General features: G+C 45.3%; 1 protein-coding gene across 2 annotated transcripts in view; it reads left to right on the top strand.

Annotated features, from left to right (window-relative positions):
- The window catches only part of DTNBP1 (dystrobrevin binding protein 1), a 309,854-nt gene that overhangs the window by 270,225 nt on the left and 20,849 nt on the right, over nt 1-18,780 (top strand). Inside the window, exons 8-9 of one of the 2 annotated variants that reach the window (XM_063923203.1) lie at nt 15,140-15,295; nt 17,128-17,292. In XM_063923203.1, the coding sequence (XP_063779273.1) occupies nt 15,140-15,295; nt 17,128-17,292 (321 nt within the window). The remainder of the gene's footprint in view (nt 1-15,139; nt 15,296-17,127; nt 17,293-18,780) is intronic. The other variant, XM_063923204.1, reaches the window with a different exon arrangement.

Below are 18,780 nucleotides of genomic sequence, written 5' to 3'. Positions count from 1 at the left end.
CGAACACATCTGTAAGTAACAAATGTGCTCATGGTTCCCTTGATTTCCTCAGCCAGTGGTTCTCATATTCCACCTGTGTGCCCACTGGCATCCAATAATTATTTGTAAATAAACTCATATGTAGTAGACATAATTATTAGATCAAATGTTTAGGCTTTGCTATATACTGTAATAGCAACAACTGTGCTACTGTGTATGTGCAGTCTGCGAGGGATTTCAGATACTGGTGTCCCCTTTCCATCCACATTAGGCTGGGCCTCAAGGTGCGCCTGGCGGTATTTTCAGCATAATAAGCTGGCGCCAGCCACTTTTAGATAGTTAAAATTCTGTACGTAAAACATAATGTTTAATGTGAGTTGATGATGTTTCCTTACCTCAAACACTTACATAGGGACTGGAAACTAAACTGCAATAATTTTATTTATTTATAGTTTCTTACATAGCGCAGCATATTCCATTGCACGTTACAATTGGAAACAACAATGATAAGACAAACTGGGTAATAACAGACAGACATAGAGGTAGGAAGGCCCTGCTTACAATCTATAGGGAATAATCAGGAACACTCTGTATGTGGGTAAGGTGTTTCATTTGTAGGATCTACTCACTCATGTTTTATTGTACATAACATTAGATGGAAATCCTGCTATTGTGTATCGCCCCTGAAGTGTTTAGGTTAGTATGTTTCAGAGAATCAGTCCCCAAACAAGCGTCCTAGAGGATATTGGGGTTCATTTAGTACCATGGGGTATAGATGGGTCCACTAGGAGCTATGGGCACTTTAAGAATTTTATAGTGTGGGCTGGCTCCTTCTATGCCCCTCCAACCAGACTAAGTTTAGAAAATGTGCCTGGAGGAGCCGGTCACGCTTATGGAAGCTCCTGAAGAGTTTTCTGCATGCATTTTTCTGTTTGTTATTTTCAGGCAGGTCTGGATGGCACCAGCCTGCCTGCTTCATAAAAGAAAGAAGAGTGGTGAGTACTAAGCCGGCGTCCCGGTTAGCGGGTCGCCGCCATTATGGCGGCATGAGGGTACGGAGACGCACGACTTCTCACCGGGGCGGATTGCGTCTCCAGACTCAGTACACAACTGCATCTCAGTACACTGTACACAGTGCCCACACTGGCAAACAAAGTCTTAAAATGGATCTGTCTCCATTTTAAGCACAAATTACCTCAGCCAGTATAAAAAATGCGGGAAGACTGCGTGCCATTGAAGGGGTGGGGCTTCACTATGAGAGGATCCAGCAGCTCACCAGCGCAATTTTCTCTCTGCAGTGGACACAGACGCTGACGGACAGGGATGCGCAGCTCCTCCGCTGTGACTCCAGATTACCTCAGCGGTACCAGGGGGTCATAGCAGGGGGGGAGCGATTATTACTGTACTTGGTGTACTAAGTCCCCAATCTGGGTACTTATTCGCGACCCGGCTAAGCTTGGCATTAGCAATAAGGGCGCGGTGTGCTGGCTCCAAATACCTCTGTCTCTCCCTGGAAGGGCTCTTTGTGGGTTAATTGTGCTTTTAACCTTTCGTGTGTGTGTGTGTGTGTGTGTGTGTGTGTGTGTGTGTGTGCTGTCACATTTACAATATGTCAGGCAAAGAGTGTGTTTCATGTACGGCAGAGTGTTCCTCTTTCCCAGCAAGCTCACTACTATGTACTCAGTGTAGTGCACCTTCTCAGGCTAGCGGGGCTGACCCAGCGTGGCTGGATTCCCTCAAGGGAATGATTTCCAATATTTCTCTTACGTCCTAGAGGATGCTGGGATCCATATTAGTACCATGGGGTATAGACGGGTCCACAAGGAGCCATTGGCACTTTAAGAGTTTAATAGTGTGGGTTGGCTCCTCCCTCTATGCCCCTCCTACCAGACTCAGTTTAGAAAATGTGCCCGGAGGAGCCGGTCACAGCTAGGGGAGCTCTACAGAGCTTCTTTAGAAAAGTTTATTTTAGAGTTTGTTTTTTTACAGGGAGGCTGCTGGCAACAGCCTCCCTGCATCGAGGAACTGTGGGGGGGGAGCAATGTCCACCCTGCGGGGTCTTGAGCCACTGACTCCGCTGACTGGACATTGAGCTCCAGAGGGGACAGATCGCGCCCTGCCACAGGGGAACGCTCACCCCGGCAGCCAGCCGCCACCCCCTCACACAGCTGAAGTTTGGCAAGTTAGTCACTGTCCCCCCTTACAAGCAGTCAGTGTGAAGAGGGCGGCTCCGCGCTCCGGGAAGGCTCAGCGGTACTGCAGCGCTGTGAGGGGCGCCCTGAGCCAGCACAAAACCCTATACTGACCACATCAAGCCTGCGGATCTCATAAGACAGCACGTAGTCGGTGATAAAGGTGTCACCTTTATCACCGACTACGTGCTGTCTTATGAGTGCCCGGACCATACTGGACCATTATTACATCTTGGTGAATGGACTTAACCTCAGGCTGATCTGAGCCCTATTCTGCCTAAAAAGAGCTCCGCATTCTGGTGAGGATATATGAACACGGCATTAACCCTTAATTTAAGGATTTTCCAAAGGGACTTTTTCCTCCAGCGGCGCAAGAGCGGTAAAGTAACCATTGGGACTGTGCCACCAGCTCCTAAATATTTCCACACCAATTGTTTGTCCAGTTAATTTCAACAGGAACGGGCACATTAATTGAAAATCTATGTCGGTGAAATTATTGATTTTATCAATCTTTTTTATCAGAGTATTTTAATAAATGTTGTTAATTTTCTATTCATTCAATCCATCTATGCTTATCAGTTTGTATACATAAGCGCTGCTATTTTATGGTGTTTTCTATGTTTTTTGGTGTTCACAGAACTGACTAATCCTGTGTTTTTAGCAGCAGCATTAGAACAGTGACCCTAATTGCGCCCGAGCACATACATTGGTATTTTTTGGAGCCTCTACAGGAGGCTGATCTCAAGTTTCTCACGTGGAAGGCGGTCACTTTTTTGGCCTTGGTTTCTGCACGACGCATGTCGGAATTGGGGGCTTTATCTTGTAAAAGCCCCTATCTGATCTTCCATGAAGACAGGGCAGAACTTAGGACTCGTCCACAGTTCCTGCCTAAAGTATCGGCTTTCCATATCAACCAACCTATTGTGGTGCCAGTGGCTACGGACTCCTCAATTGCTTCAAAGTCCTTGGATGTAGTAAGAACTTTGAAGATTTATGTGAAGAGGACAGCTCATCATAGGAAAAGTGACTCTGTTTGTCCTCTATGATCCCAAGAAAATTGGGTGTCCTGCTTCTAAGCAGTCGATTTCACGCTGGATCAGGTTCACTATCCAGCATGCTTATTCTACGGCAGGATTACTGTGTCCAAAATCTGTAAAGGCCCACTCTACTCGTAAAGTGGGCTCTTCCTGGGCGGCTGCCCGGGGTGTCTTGGCTGTACAACTCTGCCGAGCGGCTACTTGGTCTGGGTCGAACTCGTTTGCCAAGTTTTGCAAGTTCGATACTTTGGCCTCTGATGACCTCAAGTTTGGTCAAGCAGTGTTGCAGGAGCCTCCGCACTCTCCCTCCCGTACTGGGAGCTTTGGTACATCCCCATGGTACTAATATGGACCCCAGCATCCTCTAGGACGTAAGAGAAAGTAGGATTTTAATTACCTACCGGTAAATCCTTTTCTCGTAGTCCGTAGAGGATGCTGGGCGCCCGCCCAGCGCTGCGTTTTCCTGCATTGGTTTTATAGTTCAGTACTGCCTGGTTCCTAGGTAAGTTCTGTGTTACTGTTTCAGCTGTTGCTGCGTTATTCCGGCATGTTAGCCGGATTTGCCTGTTGTGTGAGCTGGTATGAATCTCGCCACTATCTGTGTAATTCCTTCTCTCGAAGTATGTTGTCTCCTCGGGCACAGTTTCTAGACTGAGTCTGGTAGGAGGGGCATAGAGGGAGGAGCCAGCCCACACTATTAAACTCTTAAAGTGCCAATGGCTCCTGGTGGACCCGTCTATACCCCATGGTACTAATATGAACACCAGCATCCTCTACGGACTACGAGAAAAAGATTTACCTGTAGGTATTTAAAATCCTATTTTCTAATAAATTGTCCCGCAATGAGACAGAGACGCAATACTTAAGACAGTCTGTGGATGAGATTATGAAAAGAGAATCAGTCCCCAAACAAGTGTCTCAGTCCCTTGCGATTTGTCCACAAAAAAGCGAACTCTGGCCCATATCCTGCAGTCTGACTCTGACGCTGAGGGGTCAGACATGGAGGAGGGGGAGGTGGATTCAGAAGGGGGGGGACGCTGCTCTGTCACAGGGAATAGAGGCTTAGAGGCTCTTATAGAAGCTATCAGAGACATTCTGCAAATTCCTGATAAAGTGGCAGAGGAGTGTGAGGAATCTTATTTTTATGTAAAAAATAAATCCTCAGTCACTTTTCCTGTGTCAAAGGAATTGAAACCTTGTTTGAAGAACCGTGGGTTAATCCTGATAAGAAATTTCAGATCCCTAAAAGGTTAATCTCATCTTTTCCTTTTCCTCCTGAGGGTAGGAAAAAATGGGAAAATCCACCGATAGTGGATGCATCAGTATCCGGGTTGTCACGGAAAATTGTGTTGCCTGTTCCTGGTGCAGCCTCCCTGAAAGACACGTGTGATCGCAAGATTGAGACTACATTCAAATCCTTGTACATGCTGCTGGGGTGGCCCAGAGACCCACTGTAGCATGTGCATGGATTACTAAAGCCATTGCTAGATGGTCAGGTAACCTAATTGAGTGGTTGGATTCCTTATCTAGGGGCGAGATTGTTTTACTCCTGTAACATATACAGGACTCTGCGAACTTTATGGTGGAAGCCATAAAAGAAGTGGGTTTGCTTAATGCACGCACCACGGCTATGGCAGTGTCGGCACTCAGGGGCTTATGGTTACGCCAGTGGACTGCGGACTCCAGGAAAGGCGTGGAAGGCCTACCCTTCACAGGAGAGGCCTTATTTGGAGACTATCTAGACAAATGGATCTCCAAAGCTACTGCGGGTAAGTCTACATATCTTCCTTCTGCAGCTCCCCCAACTAGGAAGACCTACTCAGGACCTACTCTACAATCCTTTCGCACTGCCAAGTTTAAGGGCAAAGCCAGAGGATCCTCCACAGCCACCAGAGGCGCTAGAGGTAAACCACGCAAACCAGCAACTGCCAGTTCTCGGGAACAGAGCTCCAGCGCTGCTTCCGCAAAGCCTTCAGCATCACAGTGGACCGCGATGCCTAGAAGACTGGCAGGTGGGAGCCCGACTAAAAAATTTCAGTCACATCTGGACAACATCATGCCAGGATCCCTGGGTCATAGATCTTATTTCCCAGGGCTACAGACTGGAGTTTCAGGAACTCCCACCTCACAGATTCTTCAATTCAGGCTTACCAGTTTCACAGGAGGCAAGTATAACCTTACAGGATGCCATTCAAAAACTGGTACAAATGCAGGTCATTTTTCCAGTTCCACCTTATCTCCAAAACAAGGGGTATTATTCCAACTTGTTTGTAGTGCCCGAAACTGGACGGTTCAGTAAGGTCGATTCTGAATCTAAAATCATTGAACCTCAGTGTTCAAGTTCAAGATGGAGTCTCTGAGAGTGGTGATCTCAGGTCTGGAGGAGGGGGAATTCCTAGTGTCTCTGGATATCAAGGATGCGTACCTTCACATTCCGATCTGGTTGCCTCACCAGGCTTATCTACGGTTTGCACTGCAGGACTGTCTCTACCAGTTCCAGGCCCTACCATTTGGTCTCTCCTCGGCACCGAGGGTGTTCACCAAGGTGATGGCAGAAATTGTTTCTCCTTCGCAAGCAGGGAATGAACAGAATTCCATACCTGGATGATCTTCTGATATAGGCTCCGTCCAGGGAGAGGTTGTTGATCAGCACTGGCCTCACAACCCAACTACTCCTGGATCACGGTTGGATTCTGAATCTTGCGAAATCTCACTTAGAGCCAACTCGGATGCTCCCATTTCTGGGAATGATTCTGGACACACAGTTGCAGAGATTTTTCATTCCATTGGAAAAGGCATTGGTAATCCAGTCGATGGTTCGGGGTGTCCTGAACCCAACCCGTATATCGGTGCACCTATGCATTCGCCTTCTGGGGAAAATGGTGGCCTCTTACGAGGCTCTTCAGTACGGAAGGTTTCATGCACGACCTTTCCATCTCGATCTGTTGGACAAATGGTGCGGATCACATCTTCACATGCACCAGATGATCCGTCTGTCGCCAAGGGCCAGGATCTCCCTTCTGTGGTGGCTACAGACTTCTCACCTGATCAAGGGCCAATGGTTCGGGATTCAAAATTGGATTCTGCTAACCACGGAGGTTGGGAAGCAGTCAACCAGGGGTGCAGTTTCAAGGAGGATAGTCAAGTCAGGAAGTCGTCCTTCCAATCAACATTCTGTAACTCCGGGCCATATACAACACCCTTCTGCAGGCCTCATATCTTCTTCAAGATCTGGCCATTTAGGTCCAGTCGGACAATGTGACGGCGGTAACGTACATAAACCGACAGGGCGGAACGAAAAGCAGAGCAGCAATGTCAGAGGTGTCAAGAAGTCTCCTCTGGGCAGAAAAACATGCTCGGCATTGTCGGCGGTCTTCATTCCGGGAGTAGACAGCTGGGAAGCAGACTTCCTCAGCAGACACGACCTGCACCCGGGGGAGTGGGGCCTTCACCCGGATATGTTCAGGTGCTTGACAAGTCGATGGGGATATCCACGGATCGACATGATGGCCTCTCGTCTCCAGGTCAAGAGACCCACAGGCAGTGGACGCTCTGACGACTCCATGGGTATATCCGATGGTGTATGTGTTTACTCCACTTCCTATGATCACAAGAATTCTGAAAAGAATAAAAAGGGAAAAGGTTCAAGCAATTGTTATTGCTCCGGACTGGCCGAGAAGGGCCTGGTACGCGGATCTCGGAGATGCTCCTCGAAGATCAGTGGCCTCTACCTCTTCATGAGGATCTTCTGCAACAGGGCCCGTTCGTTTATCAAGACTTACCACGGCTACGTTTAACGGCATGGAAGTTGAATGGCTGAATCTCGCCGGGAGAGACATTCCTGACAAAGTCATCCCGACTGTGATTCAAGCCAGGAAGGGGGTAACATCTAAACATTACCACCATATTTGGAAGAAATACGTTTCTTGGTGTGAGAGCAGAACATTTTCTGCAGTGGAATTTCATCTGGGACGTTTCCTGCTTTTTCTGCAGTCGGGTGTGGATGTGGGCCAACGTCTGGGCTCAATAAAAGTCCAAATTTCGGCCTTGTCCATTTTCTTTCAGAAACAATTGGCTTCTCTTCCTGAGGTCCAGACATTCTTGAAAGGAGTTCTGCACATCCAACCTCCTTTTGTGCATCCTACGGCACCTTGGGATCTCAATTTGGTGCTGCAGTTCCTCCAATTGGACTGGTTTGAACTGTAACGGAGGTAGAGGTTAAGTATCTTACGTGGAAGACAGTCACACTGTTGGCCTTGGCTTAAGCGAGATGTGTGTCAGAACTGGGCGTTGTCTCACAAGAGCCCTACTTCATTTTCCATGAGGACAGAGCTGAACTCAGAACTCGTCAGCAATTCCTTCCTAAGGTGGTGTCCGTGTTTCACATCAACCAGCCTATTGTGGTTCCGGCTGTTACGGACACCTCTGCTACTCCAAACTCTTTGGATGTTGTGAGGGCTTTTAAGGTGTATGTAAAGAGGACAGCTCGTCACAGAAAATCTGACTCACTGTTCTTTCTCTATGATCCCAATAAGATTGGGTGTCCTGCTTCAAAGCAGTCCATTGCATGCTGGATCAGGCTCACTATCCAGCATGCTTACCATGGCAGGCCTTCCGGTTCCAAAATCTGCTCAGGCCCACAAGACTAGGTTCTTCTTGGGTGGCTGCCCGGGGTGTCTCGGCTTTACAGCTCTGCCGAGCAGCTACTTGGTCAGGTTCGAACACGTTTGCAAAGTTTACAAGTTCGATACTTTGGCCTCTGAGGACCTTCAGTTTGGGCAATCAGTTCTGCAGGAACCTCGGCACTCTCCCACCCGGTTTGGGATCTTTGGTACCTCCCCGTGGTACTAAATGGAACCCCAGTATCCTCTAGGACATAAGAGAAAATAGGATTTTAATTACCTACCGGTAAATCCTTTTCTCGTAGTCCGTAGAGGATGCTGGGCGCCCGCCCGGTGCTTGGTTCTCCCTGCAATGTTACTTGGCTAAGTATTGTTGTTTGGCTCAGCTGTTCCTGTTTCAAGTTTGGTTGGCATGGCTTTCCTCTTGTTTATGTGTGTTGGTTCGGAATCTCGCCACTATGCTTATTTATCCTTCTCTCAAAGTATGTCCGTCTACTTGGGCACAGTTTCCCAGACTGAGTCTGGTAGGAGGGGCATAGAGGGAGGAACCAGCCCAAACTATCAGATTCTTACAGTGCCCACGGCTCCTAGTGGACCCGTCTATACTAAATGGGACCCCAGTATACTCTACGGCAGGCATTCCCAACCACGGTCCTCAAGGCACACCAACGGTGCAGGTTTTAGTGTTATCCAGGCTTCAGCACAGATGGTTAAATCAAAATAACTGAGGTACTAATTAAGTCACCTGTGTTCAAGCCTGGATATCACTAAAACCAGGACTGTTAGTATGCTTTGAGGACCGAGGTTGGGAAACACTGCTCTACGGACTACGAGAACATACAATTTATTTGTGATTAGGGGGGTCCCACACACGGGATCCGGACTTTTGGTCGATATACATTAGGTAGACAGTCATATGGTTGACATGGACAGAAGGTCGACATATGACAGGACCACACTGGAAAAGGTTGACAGGTTCATATGGTTGACATGACAATGGTCGTCACACATATGGTTGACTTTTTTTAAATGTTTTTTTTAACTTCTTTCTTTCTATCTATCCAGGTCACAAATCATAACCTTTAGTAACATTGTGGCTAGCGAACGCATTTCAACAAATGGTGGTCCCACATTCCAAAACTATCCACACTAACCCTAAATATACATTCAAAAAAAGTGTTGACCATTTTTGTATTGACCATTGTTATGTTGACCTATGATACCTGTAGACCTTTTCCAATGTTGACCTTTTGTCCATGTCACCGTAGTGCCTGTCGATCATATGGGGTTGACCTAATGCATGTAGATCCTCTATACCTCCCCCCCTCCCCCCCCCCCCCCCCCACACACACACACTGCGATTTATGGACCTTATACCATTCTCTGAGGTGCCCATCTCTGGTAAGACACCACTTAGCCATTGATACCAACATACAACCCAATATTTCATTTACCGAACCCACAAACTGCTCACGAGGTGCCTAACTGGTCTGCACCAATATGTGTACACATTTTTCATGTGCAGTTTAAAAAATAGGATTTTAATTACCTACCGGTAAATCCTTTTTCCTTCTCTGTCTATTTAAGCAAAGCATGGTTACCATTCTGCACATTCCTGCTGTGCTTTCACTAGATGAGAAGCCTCTAAGGTAATAGTGATATGTTCAAATATGTGATGACTGTATTCTCTTGGAACAATTTATATCCAGCAGTATATTGACACATCTTTACATTTGCTTGCGGAGCTGTAGAAAGCAAATATATTCCTGACTGAAGTGGCTTTGTTCAATGATTGAGTAGCTAATGTGAGTCTGGATGGATTGCGGGGGGGGGGGGGGGAATTGTCCTTCATCCCTGATAGCGATGTGACTTTTCAGTGCTGCAGACTCCAGTGTTTGTACTGGTTGTGATTGATGATATGCCGTAAGAACATGGACATAGAATAAAAAAAGGTTAAACCCAAGCACATTTTTAATATGTGATCATGAAGAGTGCTTACATTATGTGACGGGCACATACTCTTTGTGGCCAATAGCTTCATGTTCATACTTTCTCTCTAGGTGTTTTGGAAAAATCTATGGAGAGTGATTGTAGTTGGTTAAGGTTCTTTATTATACTGTTAGATGTAACTGCTTTGTGCTGTATTGTGCTTGATGCTTCTGAGATGCCAATATAACATGATAACGTAAGCGGTTTTATTGTAAGATACTATTTGTGCAATAATAAACTGAAGCCTTCCATCCATAAACATACAGTACCACCAAGCTGGGAAAGTTGTACAGCCAACATTCTCCTTACTCTCATCTTTTAACTGAAGATCGTTGTTTTAATTTGTTTATATTTAGTTGTTTTAATTAGTTTATATTTAGTAGAATATGGGCAATTTACTTTTTAATATAAGTAGAAGGTGGAGATAAGGCTGTCACCTGTCAAGGCTTCAGCCAGATGTCCTATCTGGAACCAGTGAAATAGCTCATAGCAACCTGGAGATGATCATGATGTCACCTGAAGATGAGCTGCGCTTTTGACCATTCTTTTGTACCTGGTAGACTCTGCAGCTCATAGTTAGCAATACAGTCTGCGCAGTTCACTGTAATCCAGATCTATTGCCCAGCACTACACGCTACAGTGTGATCCAGTTCTCCGCTTCTGATCACCTAGGTCAGTGGTTCCCAAACTGTGTGCTGTAGCACCATGGGGTGCCTCGGGGCACTTGCAGGGGTGCACTGGGTTGGTGGTCCAGGACCACTTCTAATTATTTACAGTAAATGTAATAGGCAAAAGCAGTGCTGGTGGCTGCCCATCATAAAATATGTGGACAAACAGAAGTGAATCCTGGCCCCCAGAACTGACTCTAAGGATGACATATAAATACAATCTACTTAATTTAATATTTTTTCCTAAATTTCTCAATAAAGAAACTTTTGGCCTTGGGGTGCCATGAAAAAACTTCTGAACAGATGTTGTCTGTTGTGTCACATGAACCCTGCTCATCTGAAGCTATTTAATGTGATATTATCCCTTAGGAATAGAATTTAGCAAATTATTCCAGAGAGCGCAATATGAGTAACCAGTCCATTTGAGATAACCGCTGCTTCATCTTTAAGTGATGAAAGGAAATGTAATAAGGCACATAAGATAAAATGCGTGTGCCAATATCCTTAGCACTAATGCTATTCTGATTTCTTTCCACCGAAGCAGAAATGCAAATAGGAAGTGTAGAATTGTATTGTGATTCACAGTTGCACACACTTCTATCTACGGACATATCTCAGATTTTTGGCAAAGTGTACATTCGTCGTGCCTATGGTGTATAGAGCAGTCACTGGCAATTCAGAGTTGTTCATACCTCTACTTCATAATTGCCTATTTAATCCCTCTCACCAGGAGCAGCCCGTAGAGGAGAAGCAAGTGACTACTTTGGGGGCTGGGTCGGGCTCTTCACTTCATTATGCCCCACCCTTATTGCAGCAAAATGCAGCGAATTGTGGGTCCGTGGGGAGGGTTCAGGGATAAAACAACGTGATTTGTGACCTTTTAGCTGTGCATCCTCCCACCCATCTCCCCTTGTCCTTATGGGCCTGCGTTTCCCGATATTCTCTTCCGATCCCATCCCATCTAAGAAGTGGGTGAGATGCAGGAGATCTCCCTCACTCTGAAAAGTTGGGAGTCTCCCGCACCATCCGGGAGAGTAAGTAAGTATGCCCCACTTGCGACTAAGTGGTTTTAGCTGGGCATTCAAACATGGTATGTGAGCATGTGAGCTATTCAGAGCTGAGTATTTGCAGACACCTGTCAGACTTTGGACAGATCTGTGCACTAAGAATAGGGCTCATGCAATGTGTGCTGATAAGTGAGGCTATCTTCAGGTGTTTGGGGGCAGGACAGTCACAGATATGAGGCTGACTCTGATTACAGGTGGAGAGACACTTTTATATCGGAGCACGCAATGCTGCCACTGTTGGTACAATGCTGAATCCGCCCCTATTGGACACTGAATGAAGCTGACCTATGCAGTCATCAAGATGAATGTTGCATGTTTTTTTCCATCATCATTGCTCCTCTTATCTTAGTTGTGTGCAGATGTTTCCATTGTTACCTTTGAGCTGCATTGTTGGTCATCCAGCAGGGCTGGTATTGTGTGACTGGCAACTACATCCCGTCTAGCAGTTGTTTATGCAAGAAATGTACAGGTTTTTTTTCTTTTCTTAATCTCTGTTTCTGTAATTTGAGTTTCCTGTCCTCCCCAGACAGGAGCAAATACTCCCAGTACTCTATATGCACTTCCATCTGTTCAGTTTCCTGGTCGGTTTTCCCATGGTATAATTATATAAAGGGAAATAGGAATAAAGCATTAGATAATGTAAATCCAAAGGTACTTGTTGAGAGGCCTTATATTCCGTATTTGCCAATTGTTACAAAGCATGCAGCTAATTGAACATATCTATGGCGTTTGTCAAGGAGTCCTTTACATGGAACAGCTGTGGCTAGGAGACACTGAGGCACGTATTAAATTAAGATGGGTGATAGAACAAGTTGAATGTGCGAACGTGGTTTCATATAGATGACAGACTCCACAGTTATTGGGGACTCGGCCTCTCCATTATGAAGTTTGATTATTACTGATTGCCAAACTTTATATGACAGCTTCAGATTAAAAAATAATAATATTTGACTAATCGTTATAAAGGGGGTGTGATATGCAATCCCGGAGGTGCGGAGGGTGGTGGTCATAAGGCTGACAGCGGCATCCTTAACTCTAACCCCCCTACCTGATGCGTAACTCTAACCCCCCCCTCCCTCGCAGGCTAACCCCTTAACCTAAACACCCCCTTTTTTGTGCCAAAACCTAACCCTCCCCATTTAATGTCTAACCCCCCCCCCCAATGCCTAACCCTAACCGTTCTCCCCCCCCCCCCCATTTTTAGTCCTTAAGACCCCCCTTTTTTTTAGGCCCTAAACCAGTTGTTGTTTTGAAAAGCAGCCACTATAGTTTCTATGGGTGATACTAAATGATTAAATGTACCAAGCTTCAAAAAGCTACGTTTTCTAAAGATTGGCACTGATAGCTGACACCAGTGGTAGCTGTGTAGTGGAGCCACACCAACTGGCCAATTCAAAAGCTGCCAACAACACCAGTCAGTCTGGTGGGCGGACAGATAAGTAGCTAGACAGTAGAAGCCGGTTGGCACCGGAGACACTGGAGGGAGGGAGGGGGGGGGGGGGGGGGAGAGCTGCTCTATAGCTGTTGCTGTCCTGCGCTTCACCCAGTGGTGGATAGTTCATGGTGGCTACACGCTGACTCCCAGCCGGCAGTGTTCGCAACATTTGACTTGTGTGGTTGGTGTTGCTCCTTCTCTCAGTTTTGCATGTACTGCAGCCCAGCCTTGACAACCCCCACTCCCTGACACCATGATATGTTGTTGCTATATGCAACAATGAATCATTAGGGCTAAAATGCAATAGAGAAATATGCCCTTGAAGGGCATCCATAGCATTTCAGTAGAGTTCCATGGACAAGTATCCCCATCTCACTGGGGTGTAGTATAAAAAATATGCATGCAAAATATTGACAAGGCCGATATTCAATTGTTATGGCGCCGGCAGCCACTAGATGGCAGCTAACGGAGCAATTCAATTGCTGCTCTGTTAGGGCACAATGGCTGCCAGCTCTGGCATTTCAGATTGCACCCTCTGAGGATGGTGAGCAGAAATGTGCAAAGTGACCCATTTGGTCAGGTTTAGCTGCCGTACACAGCTGAACCTGACCTCTATGGGCGCATTAGCTGTGATAAAAAAGATAGATTGAATATTGTCCCATGATCTCCTGTCATTTTAGACGGGACATCGGGCGTGATGTAACAATCGAATATTGGCCAAAGATTTTTGTTTTTTCTAGCCTAACACAAAAAAATAACACAGTAATGCACTGCATATAGTCTGGTGTCGACATGTTAACATTATGAACATGTTGACATTTTTCATGTCATCATTCTGACGGTCGACATTCTGACTGGATACGATCCTACTATGCATCATAAGGCCCAATCCCCTCCGGGACACTTTACATACATCAGCCTCTCCTGAGCCTAAGTCATATGGCCCATGCCCAGTGCCGGAGTAGGGCTCAATGGTACCGGCCCATGAACATGTGATGTCACATAAGGGGGTGGGGCCGCTGGTAGGAGAAAGTGTAGAGCTGTCAGGATGTGGCGTATGGCTCTATACACTGCAAGGTGCGTGCCCGGAGTGTTCTTTGGTTGCTCCAAGCAGTGGTACTGGCAGCAGGGTGCCCTGCTAGCCAGATGCATGGGCCATTGGGGAGCGACTGTGCTGCTTTCAGGACTTTGTGGCCCAGGCAACACTGTTTGCACACCCATCCCAATGGCCCTACCAGAGCCTCTCCTTGGCACAGTTACATCAAACATCCTGTGCCCCTTCTCCATCACTCATCAGCAGAGCCTTCTGTATTCCTACAATACTAGCTTCTCCTATGCCCCTTACCAAGATGTCTGAAGGCTCTCCTACTGTATCTCACCCTCACACTGTCCTGGCCCCACTTGTGAAGCCGGCATTATCAGTGGGATAAACGTCCAGCCGTGTCATACAGTAAAAGGGGCTGTCAGACACAGGCTGTTTCCTCTGCAGCCAGGGAGACAATGGGCTTCCTCCAGATGCTCTATCTGATCTCTTTTGTGAATGTGAATGTTGTGAATTATTAAATCAGTTAGAGACTTGGGTGTGTGCTCTGTGATCTGGCACCATGAAATGCACATTCTCTTCATCTTGCTTCTGTGTACAGTAGTATAGATGGTTCTGTGCATGAAGCAGTCATATGATGTTATCGGTCCAGTCAGTATATATAGTATGTTTATATAGGAACCTGCTCTCTCTAGTCTTAAAGCCATAGGTGAAGGTGGGCTCTCTAATTTGATTTCAGTCCTTAAATAATTGAATGGGTAAACACAGCTACGTAACCGTATGAATGTTCATTCACATCTTACAATTGTAGGCTGTTGTGTTGTGGAGCTTGTGGTCACACATGTCACACTACGGATGATGTGCTTTTATTATGTAGTTTAACTGAATACACACTGCAGAATCGGCATTTATTGTCCTGATGCTATGTAGAATAATGCAGGACTCCACCTTAGGAATGCTGACAGATTGCTTCTCCTGGCTCTGTATTTCTCCAGGTGATGGATGGAGTGAATGATGGCATAGCTGCTGCTGTCAGTAGTTGGAGTGATCATGATAATGTAGCATGCAGTCCCTCTGATATGCAATATTTTTGCTTTTTATCTAATAGCTGAGCTAGATGGAGAACACACACAGAGAGTCCTGGACATGGAGCATGCCCAGCAGATGAAGCTAAAGGAAAGGCAGAAGTTCTTTGAAGAGGCCTTCCAGCAGGATATGGAGCAGTACCTCTCTACTGGGTACCTGCAGATAACAGAGAGACGAGGCAAGTATTGCTGTATATTATGCTCTCCGCACATTCATACAACTGCTGTTTGATAGGAAAAAATGCAGTTGGAAGGTCTGACTGTGTTTATACTATATATCGTGTATATGTGTAACAAATGAAAATACAGCTCATCTAGCCTGGGTCCTAATGAAAAATCCTGTATGGCAATCAGTTGTGCACGTGTCTAAGCACAGTGTGACATATTGGTGCAAATGTAATAGCCTGTGAGTTCCCTGCAAAGTTCCAGAGATATCACTAGATTTATAGTTCCAATTTATATTGGTTATGGATCAGTGGGTGACAGTCAGAAGTTCGAGAATGTTTGTCGACACCAAATGGTCGACATACACAAGGTCAGCATGGTCAAAAGGACAACAGGGAAATGGTCGATACATGAAAAGGTTGACATGAGTTTTTAAATTTCTTTTTGGTGTCAAAATGTTCCTTTCAGCACGTGTACCCCCAAATAGTGCACAGTAGCCCCTCGCATGGCTGCGGGCAGGTTACTATTCCCAACTGTAGTCCATGTGGATGAAAAAAATCCTGAAAATGAAAGAAAAAAAAATCATGTCAACCATATGCATGTTGACCATTTGGTGTCGACCTATTGCTTGTCAACCTTTTCACTGTAGACACATCATTTGGATACCTCTGTATTAAGGCAAAACCAGGTTCCTACATTTAGGCCATACATCTATCCGTCCAATTCTGCACCCAACCTCTTCTGTTCCATTGATACTGGATTCTGTAATGTCAACTATATTTCTGATATAGCGAACCAAGACACTGAGGGGTAAATTTACTAAAGCTTCTAAAACAGAGAATTGGTGATGTTGCCCATAGCAACCAATCAGATGCTGTCTATCATTTTCTAAAAGGCAATAGAGAAATGATAGCATCTGATTGGTTGCTATGGGCTACATCACCAATTCTCTGTTTTAGAAGCTTTAGTAAATTTACCCTTTAGTGGTAAACGCAGGATTTCTAGAGGGGGGTTTCCAAATGCAGTACACAATCTCCCACTCTGCAGATCATTGGAGCAAGTACAGGAGTCTGGGGGAGCGGTAGCAGAATCTAGTAAAGTCCCTGGACATTAATGTAAACATTGGTCTTTTTTTACACTGGATACTGTATTCCATACAGTATTAATATTTAACAATATAGATGGTCTCTAGTATAAGCTGTATCAAACATTTAAATAATATAAATAAGTGGTCAGGAAAAGGTTAAACATACCAAAATAAATAAATAAACATAATAGAACCGGTTCTGCTCTTTCTAAGCACACATTCTCCTACCTCATGGTAAGGCGCCTGTCTCTTCTTTCTGGTAGCTACTCATTGGTCTAGTGCACTGATTGAGGACTCAGATCCACACACACACACACACAACAAACTTGATAGAAGAAGCTGCTACCATTGGGAATGTGCGGGAGCTCTGCTCTGTCCCTTACACATGATGTGGAGGCAGCTTTGGTAATCGTATTATATACTTTTGCTATTTTTGTAACCATTTGAGCCACTTGCCAAGAAGAGGGGGGTTTCTTGGCAACCAAACCCCCCCCCCCCCCCACCCCCACCCCGCGCGTTTGCCTATGAAGGCACTGATTAGAACGCTACATGCTTGCAGGTAATTCACTCACTCTCACTCTCACACACACACATTTAGACAACTCTTAATACTGAAAGTCCATAATATATGTCTTACATATAATGCTATCAGTTTCTGGAGTAGTCGGTGCCATCACAGTAAGATCAGCAATTTTTGACATGTGGAACAATCCTTCAAATGAGCAATGTTTAGTTACGTAATGTTTACACTAAATACAGTATGTGCTTATTTTACTACAGAACCAATTGGCAGTATGTCTTCCATGGAAGTCAACGTGGACATGTTGGAGCAAATGGACCTGATGGATATGTCTGATCAGGAAGCACTAGATGTCTTTTTAAATTCTTCTGGAGAAGACAACACTGTGCTGTCTCCTATGATAGGTACTGCTACATTGTATATGCCGTGTAACATTTTGATAGATATCCTTAATGCTTATGGAGTAGATCAGATGAAAATGATTATCACCTTCTATGAGCCAGAAAGTCATACCACACACAGCCTCCATCAGTACACTTGTGCATATACATTTTAATATCCAATTGTCTTTCTGCGAATAGAGTCTTCTTCCTCCTGCTTACGGTCTAGGTGCTAGCATATCATGATCTGGCTGGTAAACCAGCGGTAGGACTGTACTGCCCATATTATCTCATAGATCCAGTATGGTAGGAGGCTGTTGGGTGATTGCCTGATGCAGACTGGATGTAAACAGATTATTTCTGGATGGGTTTTTTTTCTTTTTAAAAAACAAAACATTTTTATTAAAGCAAAATTTGACAAATATGCAATGCACAGGCCTATGAGTGCAGCATCATGTTCATCACCCACATTGATAAATAATATACAATAAACATATCCTACTGTGCTTCCGTAGCTGCCCATTATATAAATAAGGCATCAGATTAGTTTATGAATACAAAAAAAGGAAAGACATGGGTTAGAGAGCATTCAGATATAGGGCATGTACAATATATAGGTGTTTATATAGCACAAGGCTTGTGTAAAAATAGGATTTTAATTACCTACCGGTAAATCCTTTTCTCATGGTCCGTAGAGGATACTGGGAATCAATTTAGTACCATGGGGTATAGACGGGTCCACTAGGAGCCTTGGGCACTTTAAGAATTTGATAGTGTGCGTTGGCTCCTCCCTCTATGCCCCTCCTACTAGACTCAGTCTGGGAAACTGTGCTCGAGGAGACAGAGACATACTTTGAGAGAAGGATACATAAGAAAAGTGGTGAGATTACGAACCAGCACACACAGAACAAGAGGAAAGCCATGCTATCCAAACTTGAAACATGAACAGCAACAGCTGAACAAACCAGAATACTTAACCAAGTAACACTGCAGGAAGAACGAAGCACCGGGCGGGCGCCCAGTATCCTCTACGGACTACAAGAAAAGGATTTACCAGTAGGTAATTAAAATCCTATTTTCTCTTACGTCCTAGAGGATACTGGGAATCCATTTAGTACCATGGGGAAGTACCAAAGCTCCCAAACCGGGTGAGAGAGTGCTGAGGTTCCTGCAGAACTGATTGACCAAACTGAAGGTCGTCAGAGGCCAAAGTATCGAACTTGTAGAACTTTGCAAACGTGTTCGAACCTGACCAAGTAGCTGCTCGGCAGAGCTGTAAAGCCGAGACACCCCGAGCAGCCGCCCAAGAAGAACCCACCGCCCTAGTAGAGTGGGCCTGTACAGACTTTGGAATCAGCAATCCTGCCGTAGAATAAGCATGCTGGATAGTGCACCTGATCCAGCATGCAATAGACTGCTTTGGAGAAAGACATCCAATTTTATTGGGATCATAGAGAACGAATAGCAAGTCAGATTTTCTGTAACAAGCTGTTCTCTTTACATACACCTTCA

This window comes from Pseudophryne corroboree, chromosome 5 (genome assembly GCF_028390025.1).
Source record: "Pseudophryne corroboree isolate aPseCor3 chromosome 5, aPseCor3.hap2, whole genome shotgun sequence".
NCBI lineage: Eukaryota > Metazoa > Chordata > Amphibia > Anura > Myobatrachidae > Pseudophryne > Pseudophryne corroboree.
The sequence above is the reverse complement of the archived record's forward strand: the minus strand, read 5'-3'. Positions and strand labels throughout refer to the sequence as shown.